Source organism: Varanus komodoensis, unplaced genomic scaffold (assembly GCF_004798865.1).
Source record: "Varanus komodoensis strain SLA01 unplaced genomic scaffold, ASM479886v1 scaffold27, whole genome shotgun sequence".
NCBI lineage: Eukaryota > Metazoa > Chordata > Lepidosauria > Squamata > Varanidae > Varanus > Varanus komodoensis.
In genome coordinates this window covers 11,649,863-11,674,043 of record NW_025335701.1, presented here as the reverse complement: position 1 = coordinate 11,674,043, position 24,181 = coordinate 11,649,863, and the positions used below count along the sequence as shown (strand labels likewise).

Below are 24,181 nucleotides of genomic sequence, written 5' to 3'. Positions count from 1 at the left end.
GAGGGATCAGGTGGGAAGGGAGAGGCAGGGGAATTGTGGGGAGGCTGAGCAGACACACGCAGATCTCTGGAGACCTCGGGATTTCGCGGATTTTGTGACAGACTCCTGAATGCTGGCATGCGTTTGTGACCCCTTCTGAGAAGCTCTTCTGGAGGAAATCTCACCTCTTTGTCTGAGAAGGATGGAGAAGCGTATTGGCACCTCTGAAGATGTGGATGCTCCTCAGAGGAAGGAGGCAGCGAAAGGAAAAGGGGAGATAAATGCTCCTGCAGGTGCTCCTGCAGGGAGATAAATGCAATAAAACAGATCAATCTGAAGAAAGGCTTGCTTGCTTGCTTGCTTGCTTGCTTGCTTGCATTTTTATACTGCCCAATAGCCAAAGCCCTCTGTGTGGGTCCTTTAAAATCATAAACTGCAGTATAAAAATGTAAATGGTTAAAATAAAAATGTAATATGGTTGAAACGGGTAAAACAGAAGGAGAAACCAAAGAAAGAGCAGCAGTGATCAAAACTTTTCAGTGCAGGGTGGGATTAAATCAGGTCAGCACTCAGATTCTGAAGGGAGCTTCGTCGCTCACGCTCTCAGGCCCTGTGGGTTCTCTGGGGGTCCCGGCAGCTTCCGAAGCCCTCGGCCAGGCCCCCTTCCTGGAGAACTGGGCTGCCCCTGCACGGGGGCCCCCTTCCGGCCAGCTGCTGTGTCCAGGCGGCGGGTCTGGGGGCTCCTGCCCTGCGGCACAGCCCCGGTGGGCTCCGCTTGGCCCCCTGCTTTCAACACCTACGTGCAACCGCCGGGAGAGCCCCTCCAGCCGAGGTGAGGTCAGGACGCCGGCGCCCCCCAGCCCTGCCCCTCGTCTCAGGACCTCGGGGTGAGGCAGCCCCCACCCCCGGGCGGCGCCTGGGCTTGGACGTGTGCCGGCCAGCTGCGGCTCCACCGAGAAAGGGCGGAGGGGCTGTTGGTGAGTCTGCCGGGGGCACTTCGGCCTGCCCTGGTGGGGGCTGTGCTCCCCCAAAGGGCCCGGCTCGGGCCTTGGGGCGCTCCTGCGCCCCGAGCCGTTGCGGCAGCGCCCTCCGTGGCGCCGGGATCGCCTCCCGTGTGCCACACGGGCAGCCTTGGTGGGCGGGCCGGACCCCGCAGCTCGGCCCAGGCAGGCACCTGCTGGCGGGGAGAGGCGCTCGTGGCCGCAGCCACCCTCCCTGGCCCTTCTCCTTGTTCGCCCCGTGACGAATTACTGCACAGGGCCGGGTTGCGGCTCGTCCTCCGGACAAGGCAGGCACAGCAGGGCATGGACCCAGCGAAGGCTCATTGCAAGGGTGCCAGGAGGTTAGAGAACTGCATTTGTAATTGGTTTGGTGGATGTCCAGTATCCTCAGGTGCTCGAGGCAAAGTTCGTGGCCCTCCCCAGCAGCCCTCTTCTTTACAACGGCCCGTGTCAGGCTGAAGCACAGTGCTGAGTTCACGCCTTGAGCTCACTGGCTGAGTGGGGGTTTTCCCAGAAGAGGCTTCTGAAAGTCTATCAGGCTCAAGCTGCTAGTCCTCATTGGCCACTGCCAGAAGCGAGGCTTGTGAGGGTGCCAGGAAGGTGAGCGCCAGCAGGGGCAGGCGCATTAGACACTTCCAGCCTTTCTGGAGAAGCTCTCGGGGGCCTCAGCCTGGTGGTGCAGGGGAACAAAGATGGCCAAAATTCCCGAGTAACTAAGCCTGGGGGAGAGATTTTCCTGACGGAAAAAATGGTTCCTCGCCACATTTAGCCTGCGCTTCAGTCTGTCTGCATTGTTGATGAAATAAGTGTAATTATGCCGAATTACTGGGGCAGGTGTTGAGATGCTAATTGAGGCGGGAAAGCTCTCTTGCCTGGGGTGTGCAGAGGGCTTTTGCAAAGGGGTATGATGCTGACCTTGGCTTTCATGCTCGAAAAAATGAAAGGAACTTCCCTGCCCGTCAAGGCTAGCAAAAACGATGCTGAAAGCTCTTTTCCCTCCCCTGCCCTGGCTGGAAAGCCCTGCTTGCTGCAGTCGGTGTGAGCAATCCCTCTGTTTCATCTTGCTTTGTTTCTTTCAGTGGATCCCTTTTCCGAGAGGCCGGGGCCTTGGGAATTCCTCGTGGAGGGAGGCGACACAATCCACGCAGAAGTGATGCGCGGGTCCAGAGAGGCCGAGGGCACGCTGGGCTCCCCTCCGAGAGCCCGAGAGCAGTGCGGAGCAGCGCACGGGGAGAAGAGGTATGGGGGCCACGAAGGCCCGAGCGGCACCAGGCAAACCCACTGTGGCTGTTGCCTCCGTGTCGATCGCAACATGGAAAGATGCTTAGAAGATGCCTAATTGGTCTTCCTTAAAAGGCAACGGGCCCTGGGATTTGCAGTTTGCTGCTCATGTTTTCCTGGCTGAAATGCATCTAGGTATTTAGAAATGTATGACCTGCTTTTCAGCCCCAGCAGGACTCCCAAAGCAATGTCTAAGTGGAACTTAAAACAATTTAAAAGCATAATTTTGACAACAAATCTGACACGATTTGAAAACTCAGGAAAGCCCCTTTGAAACCTTTAAAATTAACTGGCCAACAAAGCAGGAGAGATGCTTAAAAACAGGCTGTTGAGCTTGTGTGCCAAAACTGCGAAAGGGCCATGGGATCCTGGCGCTTCTAAAGGCACCCCTAAGGGTGACCGCAGGAGGGGCGGCCCTGCTCCTGCTGCGGGGAAGCTCCAGCGGAGGGTGGCCCACGGGGGAAGGCCTTCTCTTTCCCCCCAGCTTGACCTTTCCTGAAGACAGTGCTGCAAAAGGGGACCCTGCGTGGCACGGCTGAGAAGGCGGCATTCGGCTGCAAAGCGCAAGGTGTCCTCGGGCAGCATTTTTTACAGTGCCGCCGCTGCCAGGATGCCTCCTGGAGGGGCACCGTGGTGGCCTGGGAAGCCCTCCGACAGGCTGTGGCAGGGCCCATGCGTCTGCCATTGGCCACGCTGATGGCACGGCCCGCCAATCGTTGGCGGTGCTTAGCAACCGGTCTGAGTCTCCTAGTGACCTCCTTCCTCCCTAGCAACTGCTCTGCTTCCCCTGGCAACAGCATCCCTTGGGCCGCTCAACACTTCTCTGCTGCAAGGAAGGGGGGGGGCAGGGGTGCTCGTGCCGGGGGAGCCATCTGTGGTGGCTCAATCCGATTAGCAGGATTTGCATATCATCAGGAGACTACCCACCCCTCCAAAAAAGCCCTAAGGAAGAGTCCGAAATCTCGATGTGGTTGCAGATCGTCTGAAAAATAGGTACGCTTGCGAACCGGATGTAAGAGCGGCAAGTTTTGCGATGCCCATGAAGGAAGCGCGATGTGGGTGGGTGAGTGTGCAGCTGTTTTCTCTTGCAGAATGATTCTGCTGAGCCCAGCGGCAAATACGGGATTTCCGCAAGATTAAGGCGCGGCCGGCATCTCCGGCCGGGCTGAGGCAAGCGGTGCGCGAACTCCTTTAAGAGTCTTTTGGTACAGCTGAGCGAGTTGGAACAAGCAACGCGTTTGCCAAATTATTCTGCTGATGGAGCAAAGTCGTGGGCATGAAGCGTTTGGCTCGTCTCAGTTAGCGTGGCTGGCTTTCTTGCAAACGTTTTTTGGGTGGAACTGATGGGAAGCAGGCCTTCAACCGAGAATCTCCTCCGTGCCGTTGCAAGGCGGCGTCCCTTGCAATTTGGAAGAGCGGGAGGCAAACAGCTAGAAGGTTTGGGCCGTGGAAGATGGATCTGCGGTTTGTCTGAAGAGGGAACCCTGGGGGTGCTGCTTTCCCCATCAACTCGGGGTCTTTCTGTCGGGATCCTGTGCCAGGCATCCGCTTTCCAGCCCCGCCAGGTGGCCCTGACACCTCCTAGGTAAAAGGCTCTCACCTGGGCATATTGGCTTGGGAGAAGAAGGTCCTTTTCCTGTTTCTCCGGAGCACCTTCAAACGGTCTTCAATGGGACAGGCGGAAATATATTTCGGTGCTTGGGTCCTTTGGGGTGGCAGAGGCTTTTTCTTGGAAGGAGTCCCGTGAGAGGGCACAAATGTGCCAGTGACGGGAGTTTGGGCCCAGGCGGGCAGTTCCCCTTTCCCCTTTCTCATTTCTGAGCTCTTGTTACATTTTTCCCAATCCCAGCAACCTGTAACTTTTCTGATTACATTTCCTAAACAAAAAAACTGTCCTTCAGTTTTTGCCATTTGAGTTGGGGGGCAAAAGTGACAGAACACAGAAATGTGACAACATAGGAGATGCATGTATTTGTTTACTGCAAATATAAGAACAGGCCCATACACTTTACAGGGTCAGCTTTTTGAAATTAATTGTATGCAACACAGCAGAGCTTCTCACAGATGCCAAGATGGTATCACACTACGCCAAGAAGCAGACTTGAACCTGAATGAAGGCGTCAGAAGGTTTTGGCTTCACTTTCTGCCTGCAGTTGCTTGCTTGCCTCCCAGACGAAGCGAAGACGTTGAGGAGGGTCTGGAGTGTCCTCTCCCACTGGAGGGATGGGGGTCCCCGGCTGCTGACACTCCTGCCTCTGTTTCCCCAGCAGGAGCCCCTCTGATGGGAGCCCCGCTGCAGTAAGCGCTCCAGGCAAGGTACAAGCGGTGGGCATCTCCTCGGTTCCTTTCTTACAGGTTGGTCAGTCATTTATTTATTTTATGCATACAATCTGTTCTTAGGAAAGGTGTGCTTCACCTTTGGGCCTCAGAGAAAGCCCCTGAGCTCGCTCACATTGGGCCAATTAACCATGAATTACCAATTAACCGATCAACATGAAAGGAAACCCCTGAGCAGTTGAGCCGAATAACTGCCAAATGGCTCAGCTGAACTCCGATGCGCGATGGAATCCGGGCATCCTTGCAGTCCCCCTGCGTGTGGCCATTCGGTGGCGCCGAATGCGCAGGAGGGGACTCTGCAGCCTGCGGCCACTGCTGGAAAGTCCTGGCTTTGAGTCCCCGCCAGCCATACTTGCCTCCAAGGTTGAAATTTGTCTTACGCTCTTCCCGCCCCGTCCCCCCGGGGCCCGGGCTCTTGGGGCTTTCCCAGTTACCATCCAGTAACCTGTGGTGGGAAAACACCTGTATTTGTCTTAGAAATGTTAATTAGAATAAATTGCCTTTTTCCCCCCAATGAAGGCAGAAGAAGCAGGAACCGCTTTTGCTGCATCGAAAGGTACCGTACCTCACGCAGCGTGTGCGGGACGGGGGGCGGGTGGCCCCATCCTCCACCACCAAGCACAGAGGGGCGGCTGGCCTAGTCCAGGGCAGGTTCTGCAGGCCCACAGCTCTTTGTGCGAACGCACAGAAACAAAACCTGCAGCGTTTTACAGAAGTGTCGCCTCGCGCGACCTCCAGCGGCCGCACGGCACCAAGTTACACGCAGCCCACCCAGTGCTCCAGTTCAGTCAGCCCAGTACTGGCATCCCCCAGATGTTTTGGACTACAGTTCCCATACCCTGGGCACTGGCTATGCTGGCTGGGGCAGATTGGGGTGGTCGTCCAAGCCTCGGGTGCGGGGGACATGTTGGAGAAGACTCTGTCCGAGACCGTGCTTGTGGAAGGGCTTGCAGCTTCGCGGACTCCCTGGGGAAGCTCTCCGAAGCACCCCAGACGTGGCGCTGTCTGCTCGCCCCCCCCATGCTTCCCCCCTGGCGATCACGTCCCCACCAGCCTCCCTCGCCCGGAATCGTCTGGGACGCGGCCGCACGTCTTTCTCACCGTCCGCCATGTTCTCTCGTTGCAGCTTCAAGCGTCTGCCCGGCGGCCTAGCACCATGTCCAAGCGCAACCGAGACGTCGAGCTGGTCCGCCTGGTGCACGAGAACCCCCCCGGCTCGCCAAGCGCCCCCCTCTCCCGCCACAGCGTAGCTGAGCAGCTGCCCAACGTCCCCAGCTCCCACCCCGCCCCCGCTTCCCGCATCCCCGTCCTCACGGCCCGAAAGCACAAGGCTGGTGTGGCGAACTCGAGCTTTCTGAAGGAGGACGGGCCCCTCTCGCTGGCCGGGGGTAACGCAGCCTCGCCGCGCCTTCGTGCCTGCAGCTTTGCGTGTGCACCTCCTCTCTCTCTGCCCACTCCTGTATCTTTGGCGTTTGTTGCAAATTAGTATTTCCAGGACTGATAACAAGTCCCCCAGAGAAGGACCCCCTGTGGCTAGGAAAAAACCCCGCAAAAGCGCTTCAGAGCCCAGCAGGACAAAGGCAATTTGCCCCTGAGTTGTAACAGCAACCAGACTTTGATTTTATGTACTCATGCAATTTGGGCACAATGTGTTTTGAATTGTGTGGAAATAATACGCACATTGGATAGAAGCTGTGCTTAGAGAGATGGCTGAGTTTTCCTGCCAAAAGCACAATTTCAGCAGAGTTTTGATCTGCTGAACAGCTTCTTCGTCTTCCTGGTGGAAGACGCTCCCTTGTTAGTGCTTCTCCAAGGTCAGAGCCGATAGCAGCAGTGCTCCAGGTTTGATTTGGCTTGTGTCTTTTTCTGCTTCATTTCTTGCGTTTCCTTGCTCAAGGAAGGTCTGCCAGAGTGAACATCCCACAGGGGGAGGCGAAAGGCGCCTCGACGGGGCTGCCCATACTGGCTCGCCGTGCCCAGCCGTCTCCTCAGACCAAATCCCAGGCTCTCTCTGTCGCAGCGCTGCCCACGGGCCCCAAGAGGTATCAAGGCCTACATGCTGCCCATCTGCCCTCTTGCCCCTATGCTGGGGGCCCTGGACCTCAGCCCCAGTGGCCAGAGCTGCCCAAATGTCCGTGCCCCCTCCCCAGCCGCTCCCCAGCTTGGGCTCCTGCCAGCTTTTCCCCCGTTCTGGAAGCTTCAAATGCTTCCCCCAGGGTTAGTTGCCAGCGGGGAAAGGGTTAAGCCAAAGCAAGCTGGTGTTTAGGCCCCACTCCTTTACCATAGCCCCACCCACCCCAAATGCGGGGCGGGGGGGGCAAAACGGGACTCTGGACTCTGGCCAAAGGCGGTTCAGCGCTGAGGGGGGTTTGCTGGAAGGGGTTTCATCCGCTGCTCCCATTGAGCAGCCGTCACTTTTGCATTTCCGGGCAGAAAGTCCCTTTGCACTTCGGGTTGCCGTGAGTAATTTGGGGGCGTGCGGCATCGCTTCGGCGTCGGCCAAGTCCTCCATCGTGTTTCCCCCGTGTAACATTCGCTGAGCCATCCGGTGCCTCAGGGCCGTGGCTGGGCAGGCCACCCTTCCGACGGAGCAGTGGCGCCGATCACTCTCCCGGGGCACTGGGTGGAGGCCTTGCCTTGTCACGGGGAACGAGGCAGGAGGACAGCCGCACGGGGGAACGGCAGCATCCCCCCAGCTGGACCGTTTCCCCTCAGACTCTTTCTCCCTCTTAGGAGGAGGCCCTCCCCGCAAGAGGAGGGCACAGAGGAGCTGAAGGGGCCCTCGCCAAGCCAGTCTCCGATCACGGCGTGGCCGGACCAGCCCAGCCCAGGAAGAAATGTGCAGATGGGGTGCAGTACTCAGCCGCTTCTTTTGTGGATGCTGGGGAGCCTGCCCTTCCTTCAGGGCAGCACCCGGCGGGTTTTCCATTTCCCCCTTGCATGATTAGGCGATGGGGCCGGTCTCAACTCTGGGGGGGGGGGGCAGGAAAAGGGAACCTGTTCAGAAGTGGAGGATCCCCCCAGAGTCCTAAGCGAAGTCTGTGCGCTTTGGCAATATGTCAAAAGATTCCTCAAATGCCACATCAGTGTGGACAAAACCTTCCTTCCTCTCATACCCTTCCAAAGGTGGCAGGGGGGAAGCATGGGCGAGTTCTCACTGAGGGCATGGGGCACTGCCTACCCTCCCATCTGCCAGACCCTCCCCCCCATGGGGCTTCTTTACCATGCTGCCACACGCTGTGCTCTGCCCGCCACCTCCCTTGCCGCCTCATTGCCCTTGGCTCTGCACATATGCATGGCCCCGTCCTTGCATACAGTTAGGCCAGGCAAAGCCAGTCAGGAAGCACAGACAGCAGCACCAGTCACTAGTTGGCCAGGACCTTCCGCCTCAGCCTGAGTGCACTGAAACTGGGGCAGGCCAAGGTGGAGCCACATGTGGGGGGTGGGGAAGCTCCTCCTCAGGAAATGTCGCAAGGTGCTTTGAGAAGCTAAGAATTCAGGGGGCTCCTCAAAGACTGAATCCCCCACCTTTACAGTGGAAGGATCTCATGGGGAAGATGCTCCCATGGCCAGGGAAAGGGACTGCCGGTTTGCAGGTGCTCTCTGTAAACTGGGGGAAACTCTGCCAGGTGACCCCATGGACTCGACCTCACCTCCAGCGGTTCTCCAGCCACTTGTCCCTTAATCTGTACTTACGACACCCCTTCCTATGCCCCAGGTGCAAGACCTTGCACTTATCCACATTGAACGCCATCCTGTTGTCTCCTGCCCACTTCCATAGTCCGTCCAGGTCCTTTTGGATCTGGAGTACCTGCTCCTCAGTTGTGGCCACTGCCCCAGTTTTAGTATTGTCTGCAAATTTGATCAGCCGACTGTTCACCCCTTCTTCCATGTCATTGATGAAAAGATTAAACAGGATCAGCCCCAGGACAGAGCCCTGGGGGGCCCCGCTTGTCACTGGCCACCATCCCGATGATTCCCCGCTAATGGTTACCCTCTGCTTTCGGTCAGTCAACCATGCTCTAATCCACCTGACAGTGCTTTGGTCTGTCCCAAAACTCCTCAGTTTCTCCACCAGGATATCATGGGGCACTTTGTCAAAGGCCCTGCTGAAATCCAGGTATACCACATCCACTGCATCCCCTCCATCTAGCCATCGCGAAACCTTGTCATAGAATCCCACAAGGTGAACATGGAACATTTTCTATTTAAAGAAAATGTTTGCTCATAAAAGGGAAGTCTTTTCTCCACTGTAGGGAAAATGGCAAAGGGAGGCTCTCCATTCCCGCAAACCCACAAGGGAGCTTGTCCTGTGTAAGGGAAAGCGCAACAGGGCAAACCACGGAGGTGGCTCAGGGAAGCCCAACCCTCCACCTCCAAAGTGGCACCCCCTCTCCCCCCGTGGCCAGCTGCTTGCCACCGGGACCACCCCAGGGCACTCCTTGCAACTTTCCAAAAAAGATGGGAAGGACCCAGGGAAATGTGGGGCAGCTGCCCCTCTCTCCCTTTCTTGCCCGCGCCCGTGGTCTTCCCTCCCCTCTGCCCCGTGGCCTTGCCCGCTGCCCCTCCGTCCCGGGACCCCCCTCACAGCCTCCTCCCAATTCCAGCTCGCCTGTGACTCCCCGGGCCCCCGTGCGGCCACTCCTGGGCGGCCACATCCCCTGGAGAGGGTGGTGTCCCCAGCCGCTGCTCGCAGGGGTGTGGCTGGGTCCGGGCCCCGGTGGCACCGAGCCTGGCGGCTGCGACACCACACGGCATCAGCGCCGGCTGGTTTCCCCACAGGGTGCCGGAGCGCAGCGGCTCCGCCGCAAGCCAAAGCAGCACTGTCATCCACGAGCGCCTGCAGGAGCTGGTGCGGCTCTTCAGGGACCGGACGGAGAAGGTGAAGGAGAAGCTGATCGACCCGGATGCCTCCTCTGACGACGAAAGCCCCGTGCCGTGTGCGTGAGCGCGGCGCCGGCTCCCCTTCGCCAGGCCGGCTGCGCCCCATTTGGGAATCCCTCCTCCGCTCGCTTTCTCCCTGCCCTTCCTTCCTGGGGGGAACCATCGCCCGCCGGTGCCCGTCACGTGCCTCCTGTTTCCCCTGCTGGTGCAAGAAGCGTGTAAAAGCCACTTTTTCCGCACCGTGGCCGCCTCACAGCCTCCCACCTGTGGGGACCCCGGAGCAAAGTTCCCACCGGTGTCCCCTTCAGCCTCATCAACCCAAGGCTGCATCTTCCTTCGTGGAGTCGACCCTTCCCATTCTTGGGCTTCCTCTTCTCCTGCCTTCGACTTTCCGAGCAGGAGCAGGAGCGTCTCCTCCAGGGAGTTTTGCCTTCTCAGAAGCACGCCTTGCTTCCAGGGAGGCCTCTAGCTTGATTCGATCTAGGACCACTGTTCATCCTTTTGCCCCCCCACCCCCCCGTGATGCACCCTGCTGGGATGAGACTAGAACGCCTGGCCCCTCCACGCACCTGCCAGAAGGGGGGGCCGCTGGAGCCCAGGCAGGGCGCCCACTCGGCTGAACCGTCCATCTGCGTGTCTTCTCAGCACCTCCCAGGGAGAGCCCTCCAGAGGGAAAGGGGGAAGAGGCTGAGCAGGAGGCCGTGCAGAAGCGCCGCGGGAAATTCAGGTCGCGCCTGTTGCTCTGCCAAGTGAAGAATTACCGCTTCCCCAGCAGCATCGATCCCCTCACCAGTAAGTCCTGGGGACTTGCTGGAAAGACACTGGGACCCGGGGCAGGCTCTGCAACCTGGCGCCCACCAGGCACTCTGAAGGTCAGCCAGTACTCCTGACCACCAGCTTGCTGGGTGGGGTTGATGGGAGTGGAAATCCAGAGTGCCTGGCTTGCCAATCATTTGTAACCAGGCATAGCTTATTTTGCACGTGTTTCCAGAGACAACCTTCTGGTTGCCTTTGAGCTTTTCCGATTGTTGTTTATGAGAAGGAGAACTCGGACAAACAGGTTCTGTAAAGTGAAGCGCAGGTGATGTAGAACGGTATTGCAAATGGATTTAGGCAAAGCCTTCTGTGCAAAATGACCCTGGGACTGCATTCCGAGACCTGCTTCCTTGTACCCAGCTTCAGATGCATTTCTCCTGATTCAGCCATTCTGTGCGAGTTCTGCACGGTGCTCTCCAGTACCCTGGAAAAGTGCCGGCTGGGCAGGACCCCTGAGTTCTGGGCTGCGTCTCTGGCTCTGGGACCTCCATCCCGCAGGACTGCCTCTGGTCTTCCGCCGATGTCCCCAAAGCAGCTCAGGCAGTAAGCGCGTCACACGTCGTGAGCGCAGGCGCCTGAGTCTTCGCTCGCCTTCCCCCCTAGGCCTGACGTACGTGTCCTGGCTGCTCCTCGTGGTCTTGGCATGGAGCTGGAATTGCTGGCTGATCCCAGTCCGCTGGGCATTCCCGTACCAGACGCCGGCCAACGTCCACTGCTGGATGGCGGTGGACTACTTCTGCGACCTCATCTACCTTCTGGACATCACCCTCTTCCAGGTCCGGCTGCAGTTCGTCCAAGGAGGAGACCTCATAGTAAGTGGCCCCCGGGGGCCCGGAGCGGGCCTGCCTCGCGCTCCAGCTGCTTGCCCCTCTGGGCCAGGTGGTGACTGGGACATGGGTCTGGAGGAAAGGCCCTTCATCTTTGGGCTGGATTTGAACTGGGCAGCGCCTCAGCAGAGGATGGACACCTGCAACAGCGAATGGCCCGCCAGAAAGCAGGACGCCCGGCTGCTTAGGTGGGGCAGGCATGCCGTGCCCACTTGCAAGCTGAATTTGCCTTCTGCCAGGAAAAAGTGGAAGCCTTTGCGGGCTGAAGAGGAGATGCGGCCGGCATCTCCTTCCGTGGACGGAGCCCCACCCGGCCACACCAGTGCAGTGCCCCCAGCAAAGCCAAGCGAATGCCTTTTGGAAACTAAGCATCCCAAGGGTCGCGCGGAAGCATGGGCACCAGCTCCATTGTGCTGCCCCCTCGCTGCCACTGTCCTGGGGCTTCTGGCTCTAAACGCCGGATGGAGGGGCGGAGAACACACGGTCTTTTCTGTAAAGATAAGGACGTGTCCTTGTCTAGCCAAAGCAGGTGGCAACTTTACAAATTTTGCCACATAAAAAGGCAAAGCCACAGAACAGTGAGGGCATTTGGGAACACTTCATGGAGAAAATCTGTTAACATATATTATGATATATATTATAAATAATGCATGCATTATTAAATCTATTAATAGACTTAATAGAAAAGTCCTACGATGCTTCTGAAGAATAATTGTGGGGCACAAGACAGACCTCCGTCTTCCCAGCCAGGTGGTGCCTGTGGCACATTCTCTCCTGTTTTCTCTTCCAGACGGACAAAAAGGCCATGAGGAAGAACTACCTGAGGTCGCGTCGCTTCAAGGTCTGCAGTTTTTCTTGAGTTATCTTCAAAATAAGTGGGTATCGGGGCTCCAAAATGAAATGCCGCGTCTCTGCAGTTGACCCTTCGCTGCCCCGATCCGGCCCTCGCCCGGATGTGCCGAGCCGCTTGGGGCTCCTCTTTGGAGGATGCCCAGTTGCCTGGCCGGCGTCCCACGAGAGCGGCTGGTGTGCGAAGACGCAGGCCGCCCTCCCCTCCCCGACTGCGTTTGCTCCTTCTCCTGCTTGGAGACAGGTGAGGATGGTGAATTCTGCCACCGGCTCCTCCGTATCTAAGCAGGTTTACACCTCTTTAGCGTTTTCTGTTACTTTGATCTCCTTGGTGGGTTTTCCCAGTTGTCTGGTTTTATGACTGTAAATCTCCGATAAAATCGGCATCACTTGGGGGGCCGATGAACTGCCCCGAGTGAGTGCTGATACCCCCCCCTTCCGGCGACTTATGGCGTCATCCAAGTCCGGAGGACGTGACCAGCTGCGGCCAACACTAAAAGAGGAGAACTGGTTGGCCAGAGCGGCAGGGAAGGCGACTGCCGTGACATCCGTCCCCTCTCTGGTGGTCCCGCCCCGCCGTGGGCAGTGCGTCGCCTCCAGCCGACACCACAAAAGCTGGAGCCCGCCAGCATGGGGCCCACGGCCCAAACCTCAGTCCGAGAAGCAGAGAACGCGCCGTCGCTTGGACAGTCGCCCATCCAGCGTTGCGGCTTTGCAGCCGTTTGTACGTGAAGGCAGGATTCTGCTGCTGGGGGACACAGGGCATTTGCTCTCCCTTCCTCTTGGCACACACAAGTGCAAGGCCGCTCTCCACCCCCCGCGCGTGCTTTCACGCCATGCCTTTCCGCGAGCTCTGCAGAAGAGGCTTGGCCAAGCTGCCCGAGGCAGCAGGAATGTCTCTGGAATCCCCGGAGCCCTCGGAAGGCACCCTGAGACGGTGCGCAGCCGTCTTGGCGTGCGCAGCCCTGCCACTGACCTCCTGGGGGGATCCTGTCTCTCTCGCCAGCTGGACGTGCTCTGCCTGCTTCCACTGGACTTGCTGTACTTCAAGGTGGGCGTGCGCCCCCTCCTGCGCCTGCCCCGCTGCCTGAAGGTACGTCAAGGCGAGCAGCCTTCGCTGTGAGTTGCAGGGGGGGAAGTGAGAGGAAGGCCTGTGCGTCAGCCTTGCTCTCCACAGCGAGGTTTCCCACCAGCTTCCTCCCTCCCCCGCAGTACATGGCCTTCTTCGAGTTTAACAGCCGGCTGGAAGTCATCCTGAGCAAGGCCTACGTGTACAGGTGAGCTGCACCTCTCCGTGGCTGGCGGGAAGGGGTGAAATGTAGCCGGGATGCAGCAGCTCCCTTCCTGGTGCCACTTCTCTTTGCGGAGGCATTTCGCCCAGTTACGGCAGAACGCAGCACGGGGCAGGTACCGCTGACCCTGTCTCAGCCTCCCCGCCATCCCTGTTTCTTGCTGGATCCAGGTTTAAGCACCGGTTTTGATAAGGGATGGTCATCCCCAGGCACAGTGGACAGGGCCTTTTTGGTGGTGACCTTCTGTTGGTGGAATCCTCCTGCAAGGAATACATGCAGTCCCATCTTACGGATCCTGAAGAGGGTCTTATTTCCTAGGCTATTAATTATTTCCTTTCTGAGATAAAATACGATTTCAGTTTTATGTTTTTGTACAGTTGGTCAGTAAGCTGCTCTTGTTTCCGGCCAATGCCCACAGTAACTTTCCAAGAAATAAAAGAAGTACATGTGTTCCATTCATTCCAAGAATTAAAAACCCGAAGATTTGAACTTAAAAACAATAAAGAGCATAGGAACTAAATATGTCGATAGGTTCAATAGATTTAAATATCGTCATGGCAGTGAACTGTCAAAGCTGAAATAATCTTGGCCCAAACTCTTGAGAAACCCTTCGGGTGACATGCGTATCCATGCCTTGCCGCGAATAACGTGCCTTTCTTAAAACCAGACTTAACTATGAGTAGGTTAAAATGGCATCATGAAATTTAGAACATGGCTCGGATCAGAAAGAGATGCTGTCGTTGGGCCCGTCCAGGTCTTTGTCCCAGAGGAACTGATTGATATCCGCCATTAATCGGGGTAGCCAGCTTAGCAATACATCAGCCGGTCGGCATCCGGATGGTGTCTGGCGCCTGGCACTCCGATTTTCTTAGGCTATAATTCCGACCCTGAAAGCACCACTGAAATTGGGGAGGGGGCACAAAAGCGTGGGGCTGGGCAGGCGGCACGAGCACGGGGGGGCCGGGGGGGCTCCCTTGGTCTCCTTCACTCTCCGTCATGGGTTTTCCCACAGCCCTCCATGGGCAACTTCTTGGCAGGGTGCCCTGGGCGGAATGCCTGCAGTGAACTCACCCCTTTCTCTTGTGGCCTTGAGCCATTTCCCTGGGGTCGGGGAAGTGTGGGCACCCGCGCACACGTCCTCTTCTCCTCGGCCTCCCTGCTCCCATCGGACCCAACAATTAAGGCTCATTAGCTTTACAAAGAGCTGCCTCAGCGGAGCTGGAGACTGCTAGAGAAAGGTTTGTTGACATACAGGTGAACTGCTCTTACCTGGGGCTGCGAAAAGGAGCTCCTTGGGGGCATGCTGCGCTCCACCACTTGTGGCCGATCGCCACCAAGGTCATTGGCTAAGCACCACTGGGTCGTTGGAATTCTCTCCGCGGGTGGCGCAGGGACGCGGCTGACCTCTTCCGAAGCACAGCCCTACCAGCTTCCAAAGCACGATCAGGATCAGAACTGGCAGAAGTGCGGGGGTGGGGGGGCTTCTTCACTGAGATGCCAAAGGAGGGCAGGGCAGGCCAAGCAACCTGCGGGGGACGGGTTGGCCAGGGGACAGCCACGCAGAACGCCCGGGACCTTGCAGCATTGCCCGCAGCCCTGTCTCCTTTCTTCCCCCTCTTGCAGAGTTGTCAGGATCACGGCCTACCTGCTCTTCAGCTTGCATGTGAATTCCTGCCTGTATTACTGGGCTTCGGCCTCCCAGGGACTCGGCTCCACCCCGTGGGTCTACAGCGGGGAAGGAAACAGGTACGGGGCTGTGTGCTCTCTGCCTTGGCGGATCCGCGGAAACGAGCCGGCCCACGCAGCTTTCAAATTATCCTTTGTGTTTTCAAAGCTATCTGCGCTGTTATTACTGGGCTGTCAAGACTCTAATCACAATCGGGGGGCTGCCCGATCCGTACAACCTCTTTGAGATCATCTTTCAGTTGCTCAATTACTTCACTGGCGTCTTTGCTTTCTCTGTCATGATTGGACAGGTGAGGAAACGAGGCCCGGCCTCAGGGCACGCTTCAAAACGTTCCTGCTGTTTTTCTTGCTGAACTGTGTATTTCTTCGGAAGGGTCACTTTTATATTTCATACTATTAATACTGAAGCGGATACTATCTTTGGGCAACATCGCACTTCAAGAAAGTTACGGTACAAAATACATCCTGGCTTCCGTGTAAAGAAATGCATGTTAAGAAAGTCAAATGGGTGAAAACATCACATCATGCCTTTTTTGGCATGCTTGTAAATATATTTCAGAGTATGAAAAAGCGTCACAAGCATGGAAATAAGGATCAGAGATTTCCGTAGAACCTTTGATAATGCTGGCTTATGTTTCAGAAAACTGAGAATTTCCCAGCCTGGCAACATTAAGACCCAGGCTTCCTCTAGAGCCCCTAGTCCGGTGGTGGCAACCCAAGGCGTGTGCCGCAGCGGGCACACCGAGCCCCCTGTGCCGGCACGCGAGCCAAGGCGCCCCAGCATCGCCCCAGCAGCCGAGCATCGGATAACAGCGCACATGGGGCCATGCGCAGGCTCGGAAAGGAGCAGCGGCGCCAGGCGATGACGTCACGAGCCACGACTCATCCGAGCTCTCGCATGGCCGGTCAGCGTGCTGCCAAGGATATATGTGTGTGTGTACACACACACACATACACACACTTGGAGTGGCTGTGAGTTGTTTTTTCTAAACGAAAACCGCAGTTTTCAGGTTTTATTGTAGCGTTTGCACTTTGCAATAAATAAGTGGATTTTGGGTTGCAGTTTGGGCACTCGGTCTCTAAAAAGTTCACCATCACTGGGTTAGGGTTAGAAAAACGAGGTGTCCTGACATGATTTTGATGGCTGGAATGTGTTTAGAATGGGCAGAAATGATGAGCTGTGCAGCAAAAGCTACTCAAGGACGGCTTTTTCAATATCGCCCCTTTCAGTGGTATTTTACCCCATATTAGGGCTAGGGCAGTGGTGGCGAACCTTTGGCCCGTGCGCCACGGCGGTCACACAGAGCCCTCTCTGACAGCACATGAGCCAAGTCGCCCCAGCAGCTGAGCTTTGCATAACAGCGCATGTCGGGGCCATGCGCACGCTCAGAAAGTAGTGGCGCCAGGCGATGGCATCACGAACCACAACTCATTAGCCGCGGCTCGTCCAGGCTTCCGCACGGCCGGTCAGCGTGCTTCAGAGGATATATATATATATATTTGCTTGGACTGGCTGTGAGTTGTGTTTTCTAAACTAAAACCTCAGTTTTCAGGTTTTATTGCAGTGTTGGCACTTGGCGATAAATAAGTGGGTTTTGGGTTGCAGCTTGGGCACTCGGCCTCTAAAAGGTTCGCCGTCACTCATCTAGACTTTCCTCCCCACAAAAGGAGTGGTCACCACCCCTCAGATGCCCATATCCCACCTTACCCGAAGCAAAGCTTCCTCCCATTCCTGCATAAAGGCCACACTTCCCCGCAGGCCTCGGTACACACTTGGAGAACTGGTTTAGTGTGTTGGACCAGGGGCCCACAAGAGCTGTGTCCTAGTTCCCGCTCGGCCTTTGGGTTAGTCCCTTGCTCTCAGTCTCGCCTACCTCACAGGGTTGTTGTGAGGATACGATTGCGAAAAGAGGCAAATTCTGGAAGCTGCCTTGTCTTCCTTGACAGAAAAAAGCGGTTATAAATATAATAATTAAATATATAGCCATAGTTATTTCACCCGTCCCTTTAGATCACTCACAGCCATAGGCGTGGGGAGTGCAAATTCCCATCTCGTGTCTTGACACTGCTTCCTCCCCCAGATGAGGGACGTGGTTGGGGCGGCCACGGCTGCACAGACCTATTACCGGAGCTGCATGGACAACACCATCAAGTACATGGCTTTTTACAGGATCCCTCCGTCTGTCCAGAACCGAGTCAAAACGTGGTACGAATACACGTGGCATTCCCAAGGCATGCTGGGTAAGAGGGATGGCTCCTTGGCCTGAGGGGATGCTGGATGTTTCTGCAGGTGGGCGGGCAGGTTCCTACGTGGACGCAACTCAAGGTGGACCTCCTGGAGTTTCCTGTAGGGTGAGGCCCATCAGAAGCGGCAGCTGCCCCCGTCCAGCGCCATCTTCGGAGCTGCAGGCTCTCCCCAGCACCTTTGCAGAAAGCTGCGCCTCCTGGCCAGAGCAGGGCGCTGGGAAGAGGCAGAGGGTAGGAGGGGGCACGCCGGGGTGGGGCTGAGGCAGGAGGCAGAAGCTGTGCATTTGCTGGGCCGCCGTGTCTCCGTTCGGAAAGAGGGAGCAGCACCTCCACCTTAGCAACCTCTTCCTCCCGATCTTAAGAAGACGAGTGACACGTTTTCGGCCCTTCTGTGTCTTCCACTGCTCTGGAAAGAGGAGGGATTAGCTGTCCCCATCGCAGCAGAGTTCTGGCACGGCTCTCGTCGAGGAGCTGGTTAGCCAGTCCCTGCAACTCAGAAGGGCTCAGATGTCGTGACCCCCAAGCCACGAGTTGCCGGGTGACTCGTTCCCAGAAAGCAAGCTGCCCTGCAGGAAGAGGGTCCGGCGATCCCAGACCACCGCCGTGGCTAGCAACCCGCAGTGGGCTGGTGCTGTGTGTGAACCTGGTCCACAGAGCCGGCTGCCCAGAGGGCCGGCTCTTGCTCACTGCAGCAGGTCTGGCAGAGGCTGGACGTCCGTCTGTCAGGAATGCTTTCCATGAGCTCCTGAGCCTGCGCAGCCCTTCCCAGCGCCTTGCGGGTTCTGGGACATGGCCAAGGACTGCCAGCACGCCTGAGGTTGCGGAGGGCCACCCGCACGCAATGCTTCTGCCCCTCTCCTCCCCGCAGACGAATCGGAGCTGCTGGCGCAACTGCCCGACAAGATGCGGCTGGACATTGCCGTCGACGTGAACTACGACATCGTGAGCAAGGTGCCTCTCTTCCAGGTGCGCCTCCTTCCCCGTGCGGCGTCCCACCTGAACCCTGGGATGCCTGCACGGCTCAACCAGCTCCCCTTTCTTTTGGCTCAGGGCTGTGACCGGCAAATGATTTTTGACATGCTGAACAGACTCCGCTCGGTGGTGTATTTACCGAATGACTACGTGTGCAAGAAGGTAAGGAATTTGGCCGTGCTGGAGGCCAAGCCGACCGAGCTTCGTGGACACTTTGTGGCTTTTGGTATGTGCCCCCTTTTTTGGTGATTTTGGGGCACAGCCACAGGAAGAAGTGTGAAAATAACTGTGGGAGATTGCTCTGCTCTCAAAACTTACTGAGAATAAGCAAGCACGTTGAAAGATGCTTCAGTGGAAGAAAGAACTCAGTTTTATTGTTGGGAAACCTTATCTCTAGCTTGGATCTGAACATATCTTAATGAAAGTAAATCCTTTCTTATGTTTGTTTTAGGGGGAAATTGGCCGCGAGATGTACATCATCCAAGTTGGGCAAGTCCGGGTACTAGGAGGACCTGATGGGAAAACAGTGCTTGTGACTTTGAAAGCGGGGTCCGTGTTCGGAGAAATAAGGTCAGGCCAACGAAAAATGGCATCTGGGGAGGAAACTGAGCTTGGGCACGAGGAAAGGGGAGAAAGGGGCCTTGAGAAGTGCGGCTTGGCTTGCATGCTTTCCAAACGTAGACTCACACATTGCGATTCAACTTGAATCGTATCTCTTCAATTCAACGAAAAAGGTTTCATTGATTCTGAGGGACGTCCTGACCAGAAAGAGAAATGGGTGTTTGCTGGGGCTGTGGCGTCCGTTTCCACACTTTCTGTGCAAATCCACGCAGCATGAGCTCCTGTGAACGTCCATTTAGAAAAGGCAAGGTGCACCTGAGAGATCTCACCCCATGGGGCAGGGATGTGGAACAGAGGACGCAGGAATGTGGCACCCCACAGAAAGGGTCTTTCCGGCATGGGGAGTCAGTCTGTGGGGATTCGGGATGGAGCTCAGGTCCAAGTCTGACCCCCCTGCAGACCCAAAGCAGGCAGTCTTGGCCGGAGCAAGCAGAGAGCTCCGGGACTGGCAAAGTCTGCTTAGTTGTTTGTTTGTTTATTAAATATGTTTAAAAGCTGCCCGTGAGCAACAGGCTCCCTGGGCAGCCGTTACAGTATAAAACCAACAAATAACATTCATAAAATAATGCAATTAAAATCCTATAATAAATAAGCAAAATAAAGTCACAATAAAATAGTTAAATAAACTCAAAATGTATGTTAATATAATTAAGACCATGCACTGGTGGGATCCTTGTCTAGAGGGTGCCGGCGGCGCACTGGGAAAGGAAAGCTTTTGCCAGGCGCCTGAGACTCAATAAGGCGGGCGCCTGGCGAATCTCTGGCAGGGGAGTGTTCCAGAATCGGGGGCCACCACCAAAAAGTCCATATGGTTCTTGTAGACCTGATGGTGCTTTCAGTGAGTTTAAGACACACGTGCTCAGATTTTTTTATTTTTAATTGGGATTGGCGAACCTTTCTTGGTTTTTCTGTTTCGTTCCGACTTACCAGATGTCAGGCAGCGCTGGTCGGGGTGGGGGAGAAGTAAGACAGATGATGCACACCTGCAGTGATGCCCATGCGTGCTTCGAGGGGCCCTCGTGAGCCTATTTAATTCTGGGCTGGAAATTGCACACCGTTTCCCCTGCAAGGACCCCCTTTTCTGCAGGACTCCGGGACTGGGGAGCAAGTGCAGCTAGGAAGCACCAGTTGCTCCGGCTTTACGGAGGGAAGACGAGAGTGGCCCCGGGAAGGAGAACCTGAGAGAAGGGCTGGTCCCCACGGGGCAAGGCCGGATGCAGCAGGGCCGGGAAAGGGTGAGGGTGGATGCAGCGGAGTGCGGGAAGCCCGCCGGGGCCCTCGCCTGACGCCTCTGCTCTTCTGATTAGCTTGCTGGCTGTGGGAGGTGGAAATCGGCGCACGGCCAACGTTGTGGCACATGGGTTCACTAACCTGTTCATTTTGGAAAAGAAAGACCTGAATGACATTCTGGTGCATTATCCGGAGTCTCAGAAACTGCTGAGGAAGAAGGCCAGGTGAGCTGCCCGATGACCAGGTGGGGTGATGTGGACGTGGTTGCTGCTGCTGCTGCTGCTGCATTTCTCTATGGCCTGGACCCAGAGCTCTCTGGGCCCCTCATGCCGCTGGAGTCCCCCATCCACATTCCAGCCAGGCCTGACCCTGCTTAGCTTCCAGCTCTGCAGGGTTAAGCTGCAGGGGAACCAGGCGCCCTTGCATGGCGGTGCCCGGGGACAACTCGCCCGGAGGCTGCGGTTCCGTTGCCCGGAAGGTGTCACTGCCAGTCCAGGCTGGGCAGACCATGCCTTGCAGGGGAGCTGGAGAGGCACCCTCCTTCCACGCCATCTTCGACTGCTTTGTGGCAAGGTGAGCGCTCGCAGTGGGGGGGTGCCGCTCCTTGGGAGGAGGGGAGGGCCCTGCTGGGCAAGGCGCAAGGCAGTGGGGGGGAGGGGCGGCCGGGCAATTCCAGGCGCTCTTGGATGACACGGATGTCCTGGGCCCATCTCAGCCCACCTTCCGGCCTGGGTTTGGCCCTGAAGCCACCTGGCGGACAGGGAGGAGAAGGGAAGGCCATGCGGCGCCGGTCCCTCGGTCCCATTTTCGGGCTGGGGTTCTGAATCGCAGCAGGCGCATTGCTCAGCCCTGCCCTGCTCCTTCACAGCCGCTGCGCAGCATTCGCGAAGGAGAAATGCCGGAGTTAAGCACAGACCACAAAAGGATGTCGTGCTTTCCCCTCTTAAAAATTAGCTGTTGGAACTGGGATTTCCCCTGTTTTCCACTTTGAGCTTTAAGCTAATGCTTAAATGTCCCACAATAACGGGCTTTCTAAATAAAAATTGGATAAGACAGGAAAGGGTCTTTGCTTACTCTAAGTCTAAGGGACACAGGCTAAGGGCAACGTTATAACACCACCTAAATAGGTTTCTTTCATAATCCATGGCTCCTTCATGCTTATGTTTTTAAAAGGCTAATAAATTTTATCATTCATGTACTAGTTTTTAACATGAGCTTTCAGCCAGTTTTCTTGCTTTTCAATTTGTTCACCAATTATCTGGAATTAGGAGTGGGCAGTGGGGTGGGTGAGTTTGTTGGTGGCACCAACCCATTTCGAATGGTTAAAACAAAGAGCGACAGCAAGCTCCGTCTCTGGGCACCAGTTGCTGCGGAACATGCACCAAGTGTCCTGCATTCCTGTCCTGCGTGGGGCGGGGGAGAAACAATGCGGGAGCGATATTCTCCCAGAGCGGAAGAGGCAAATTCACGGACTGAGCTTCGACAGCCATCTGGTTGGGCACGGCGAGAGTAGGCTATTTAGCTAGATGGTCCTTGGCTAATACGAGTCCATTTAACCAGGTGGGCCTTTTGCTGATAAGGCATGGTGCTTCTCCAGCGCTCTTACAACTACTGTCTTCCCCTCCTGTTCTAGGAGAATGCTGAAAAGCCACAACAAGGCCAAAGATGACAAGGGTGTGCCCAAGGAGGTGCTGGTGATCCCGCCAAGGGCCGGGACACCCAAGCTCTTCCAGGCCGCTTTGGTCGCTGCGGGCAGGATGGGAGGCAAGGGGAGGCTGGCCCACATCCGCTGGCGACTGAGAGAGCTGCAAGCCATGCAGGTACGCAGAGGCGCCCAGTGGGGGAGCTTCGCCACGCTGCAAAACAGGCCTGGAAGCCCTCGAGGCACGGCGGGCGGGAGGCCCGGCAAGTGCCTGCCAGGAAACGGTGGGCGCGCTCCCCGTGGAACCATGACCTCCTGGGGGGGGTCACCATTTCAACCGGGGGGCTTCCGGGCGGCAGCCTCGGGCCCCCGTGGGGTCACAGTCAGTTGCGGTGTGCCAGTGCTCACGGTGACGCCCTGGAGGAGAGGCTGGAAGTGCCGGTCCGTGCCAACAAAGAGGGACCTGGGGGGAATCCACCCGGGCTTTGGTGGCCCTGCTTTGCGGCCTGCTGCCCAGCTCCGGCTACCAGTCCTGAACCCTGCTGCTCAGAGCGCATTCCTACGGTCAGAGGCCTCCGGGGCTTGCAGCCTTCTGCGCATTTCTCATTTGATGCACTAAGTGCTGGATGCATTTCTTTTTCAGGCTGCCAGTCCCATGCCAGTCCTTCCCAAATCCCCAGCCAGTCACCCCTCGCCAGCTGCCTCCGGGCAATCAGAGGACTGCAGGCCTGAGGAGAGAATTCCACCGAGCCCCGACCATGATCACGCCGTCCGTATTCACACGAGTCCAACACCCCGAGGCGGCGAGCAAGTTCTCTCTGTACAGGTTTTAGACAAGGAGGGGGCCGAGTAGGAAAGCTGCATAGCAGGCACTTCTGTGTCTCTTAGAAGATTTTGGTCCCAGGAATGGAACCGCTTCAGATCACGTTGGCATGGGGGGTTCAGCCATTCAAAAGCTTCTCTCCAAGGCTGTGCTTTTAGCAGAAAAGGCTGCTGAAATTAATCTTTTCACAGTAGGACCTAGGAAGCTTTGCATTCTTACACATCCATTTTGTTGTCACAAGGCGTCACGTCATCTCAGGTTTAGGGTGACCCTTTGGATGGGTGTCCTCCAAGTTGTGTCCCCTGCTCGGCTCCGGTAAACTCAAGGCTGGACTTCCTTCGTCACAGCATATATCAATATGAGTGCCGCGAAAACATGTTTCTGGGCTATGGGGCTGTGCTTTGAGGACCGGATCAGGCCTTGGGGGCAGGGTGAACAAGCCCCACTCTGCTCTCCTGGGCTAGCCAGTGTGGACGAGGAAGGGCGAGTGGTGAACAGTGCGTGCTGGCATTCTTGCAGGGGGAAGTTCAGCCGTAAGACGGCAGAGTAAATCAGTTGCTTGGATGGCTGAGGACGATTTAGATATCCAGGAATGAGTTGCCCAGAGGGGAAATATCACAGTTGCTTATTAGTGTTTGTTGCAGCAAACTAACAGCAATAAGCCGAAATAAACTTTGTGGCACCGAAAAAGACTAAAGTGTCATGACACGAGATGGCCAGGAGGTGGCAGTGGAGAGCTGAGAGGCGACCAGGCCTGCTCTGGCGCCGCTTTTGAGACAGCCAGCCTGTTGCCCGCACAGGTGTGCTGGACGATGACGGGAGGGGTGGGGGCAGGTGGAGGGCCTTTTTTGCTGCGGCCCCCCTTGTGGGCTATTATTCTCTGCCTCTGCAGCCCCAGGTCTGGTCCCGAGTGCATCATGGAGCAGAGACCTCGTGCTGAATCCCCCAGCCTTGTCCGAGTTTATGAATAGCCATTTCATGTCAGTGCCTCAGTTAATTCTACGTGTATCTGGCCCCATTGCCCACACCGGCCCCAAAATCACTCACGTGGCCTTGGTCGTCGTCCTCTGCATTTTGTCCTCAACAACAACCCTGCAAGGTAAGCCAGGCGGAGAGTCTGGGTGCCTACAGGGGGACTGCAGGCAGTCCCAGAACCACCCTGTGACCACCAACACCCACGGCCCGTGATGCCACACTGGTGCACTCATGTTAAATGCTATTTAAGTTGGTCCAGTGCAGGGCCCCAGGAACGGCAGCCGGGCATTTCGGGAGAGCTCGAGGGAACTGGCTCTTTTCAGCCTGGAGAAGAGGAAGCTCCAAAGGGATCCTTTAGCAACTCGTAGGTCGGAGTGTGAGGGGATGGCATGTGGAGGAGGGCCGTAAGCTGTTCTTTCCTGCAATGGAAGGCAGGACGTGTTCCACCGGGGCAAAAGAACCAGGCTCCAGTTTGGAGGTCAGGAAGTGCTTCCCGATCGTTGGGACCCCCAGGATATGGGAGGGGCTTCCAAGGGAGGTGATGGAGGCCCCATCAGTGAGGACGCTCAAGAATGATTGGACAGCCACATGCTGGGGATTACATGAGTGGAGCCGGCTGGAGCCAGGAGGCCCCTTCTGCCTCACTCCATTCTGTGCTTCTATGCCAAATGCCTTCTTTCTGCACACTGCCCTGACCCTGCTCCCGAAGGGCCGTGGAG

General features: G+C 56.7%; 1 protein-coding gene across 1 annotated transcript; it reads left to right on the top strand.

The window, feature by feature from the left end:
• The first annotated feature begins 181 nt into the window (after nt 1-181).
• CNGB1 (cyclic nucleotide gated channel subunit beta 1) lies at nt 182-23,177 on the top strand. The gene is made up of 22 exons (XM_044433927.1): nt 182-272; nt 617-811; nt 2,060-2,219; nt 4,532-4,616; nt 5,725-5,986; nt 6,496-6,640; nt 7,332-7,448; nt 9,381-9,538; nt 10,128-10,274; nt 10,902-11,110; nt 11,916-11,966; nt 12,981-13,067; nt 13,187-13,251; nt 14,890-15,012; nt 15,101-15,242; nt 17,034-17,193; nt 18,068-18,165; nt 18,250-18,333; nt 18,623-18,741; nt 20,100-20,246; nt 21,656-21,842; nt 22,308-23,177. Exons 1-22 carry the CDS (start codon nt 182-184, stop codon nt 22,515-22,517), a joined length of 3,042 nt encoding a protein of 1,013 aa, XP_044289862.1. The 3' UTR covers nt 22,518-23,177.
• Nucleotides 23,178-24,181: the final 1,004 nt, after the last annotated feature.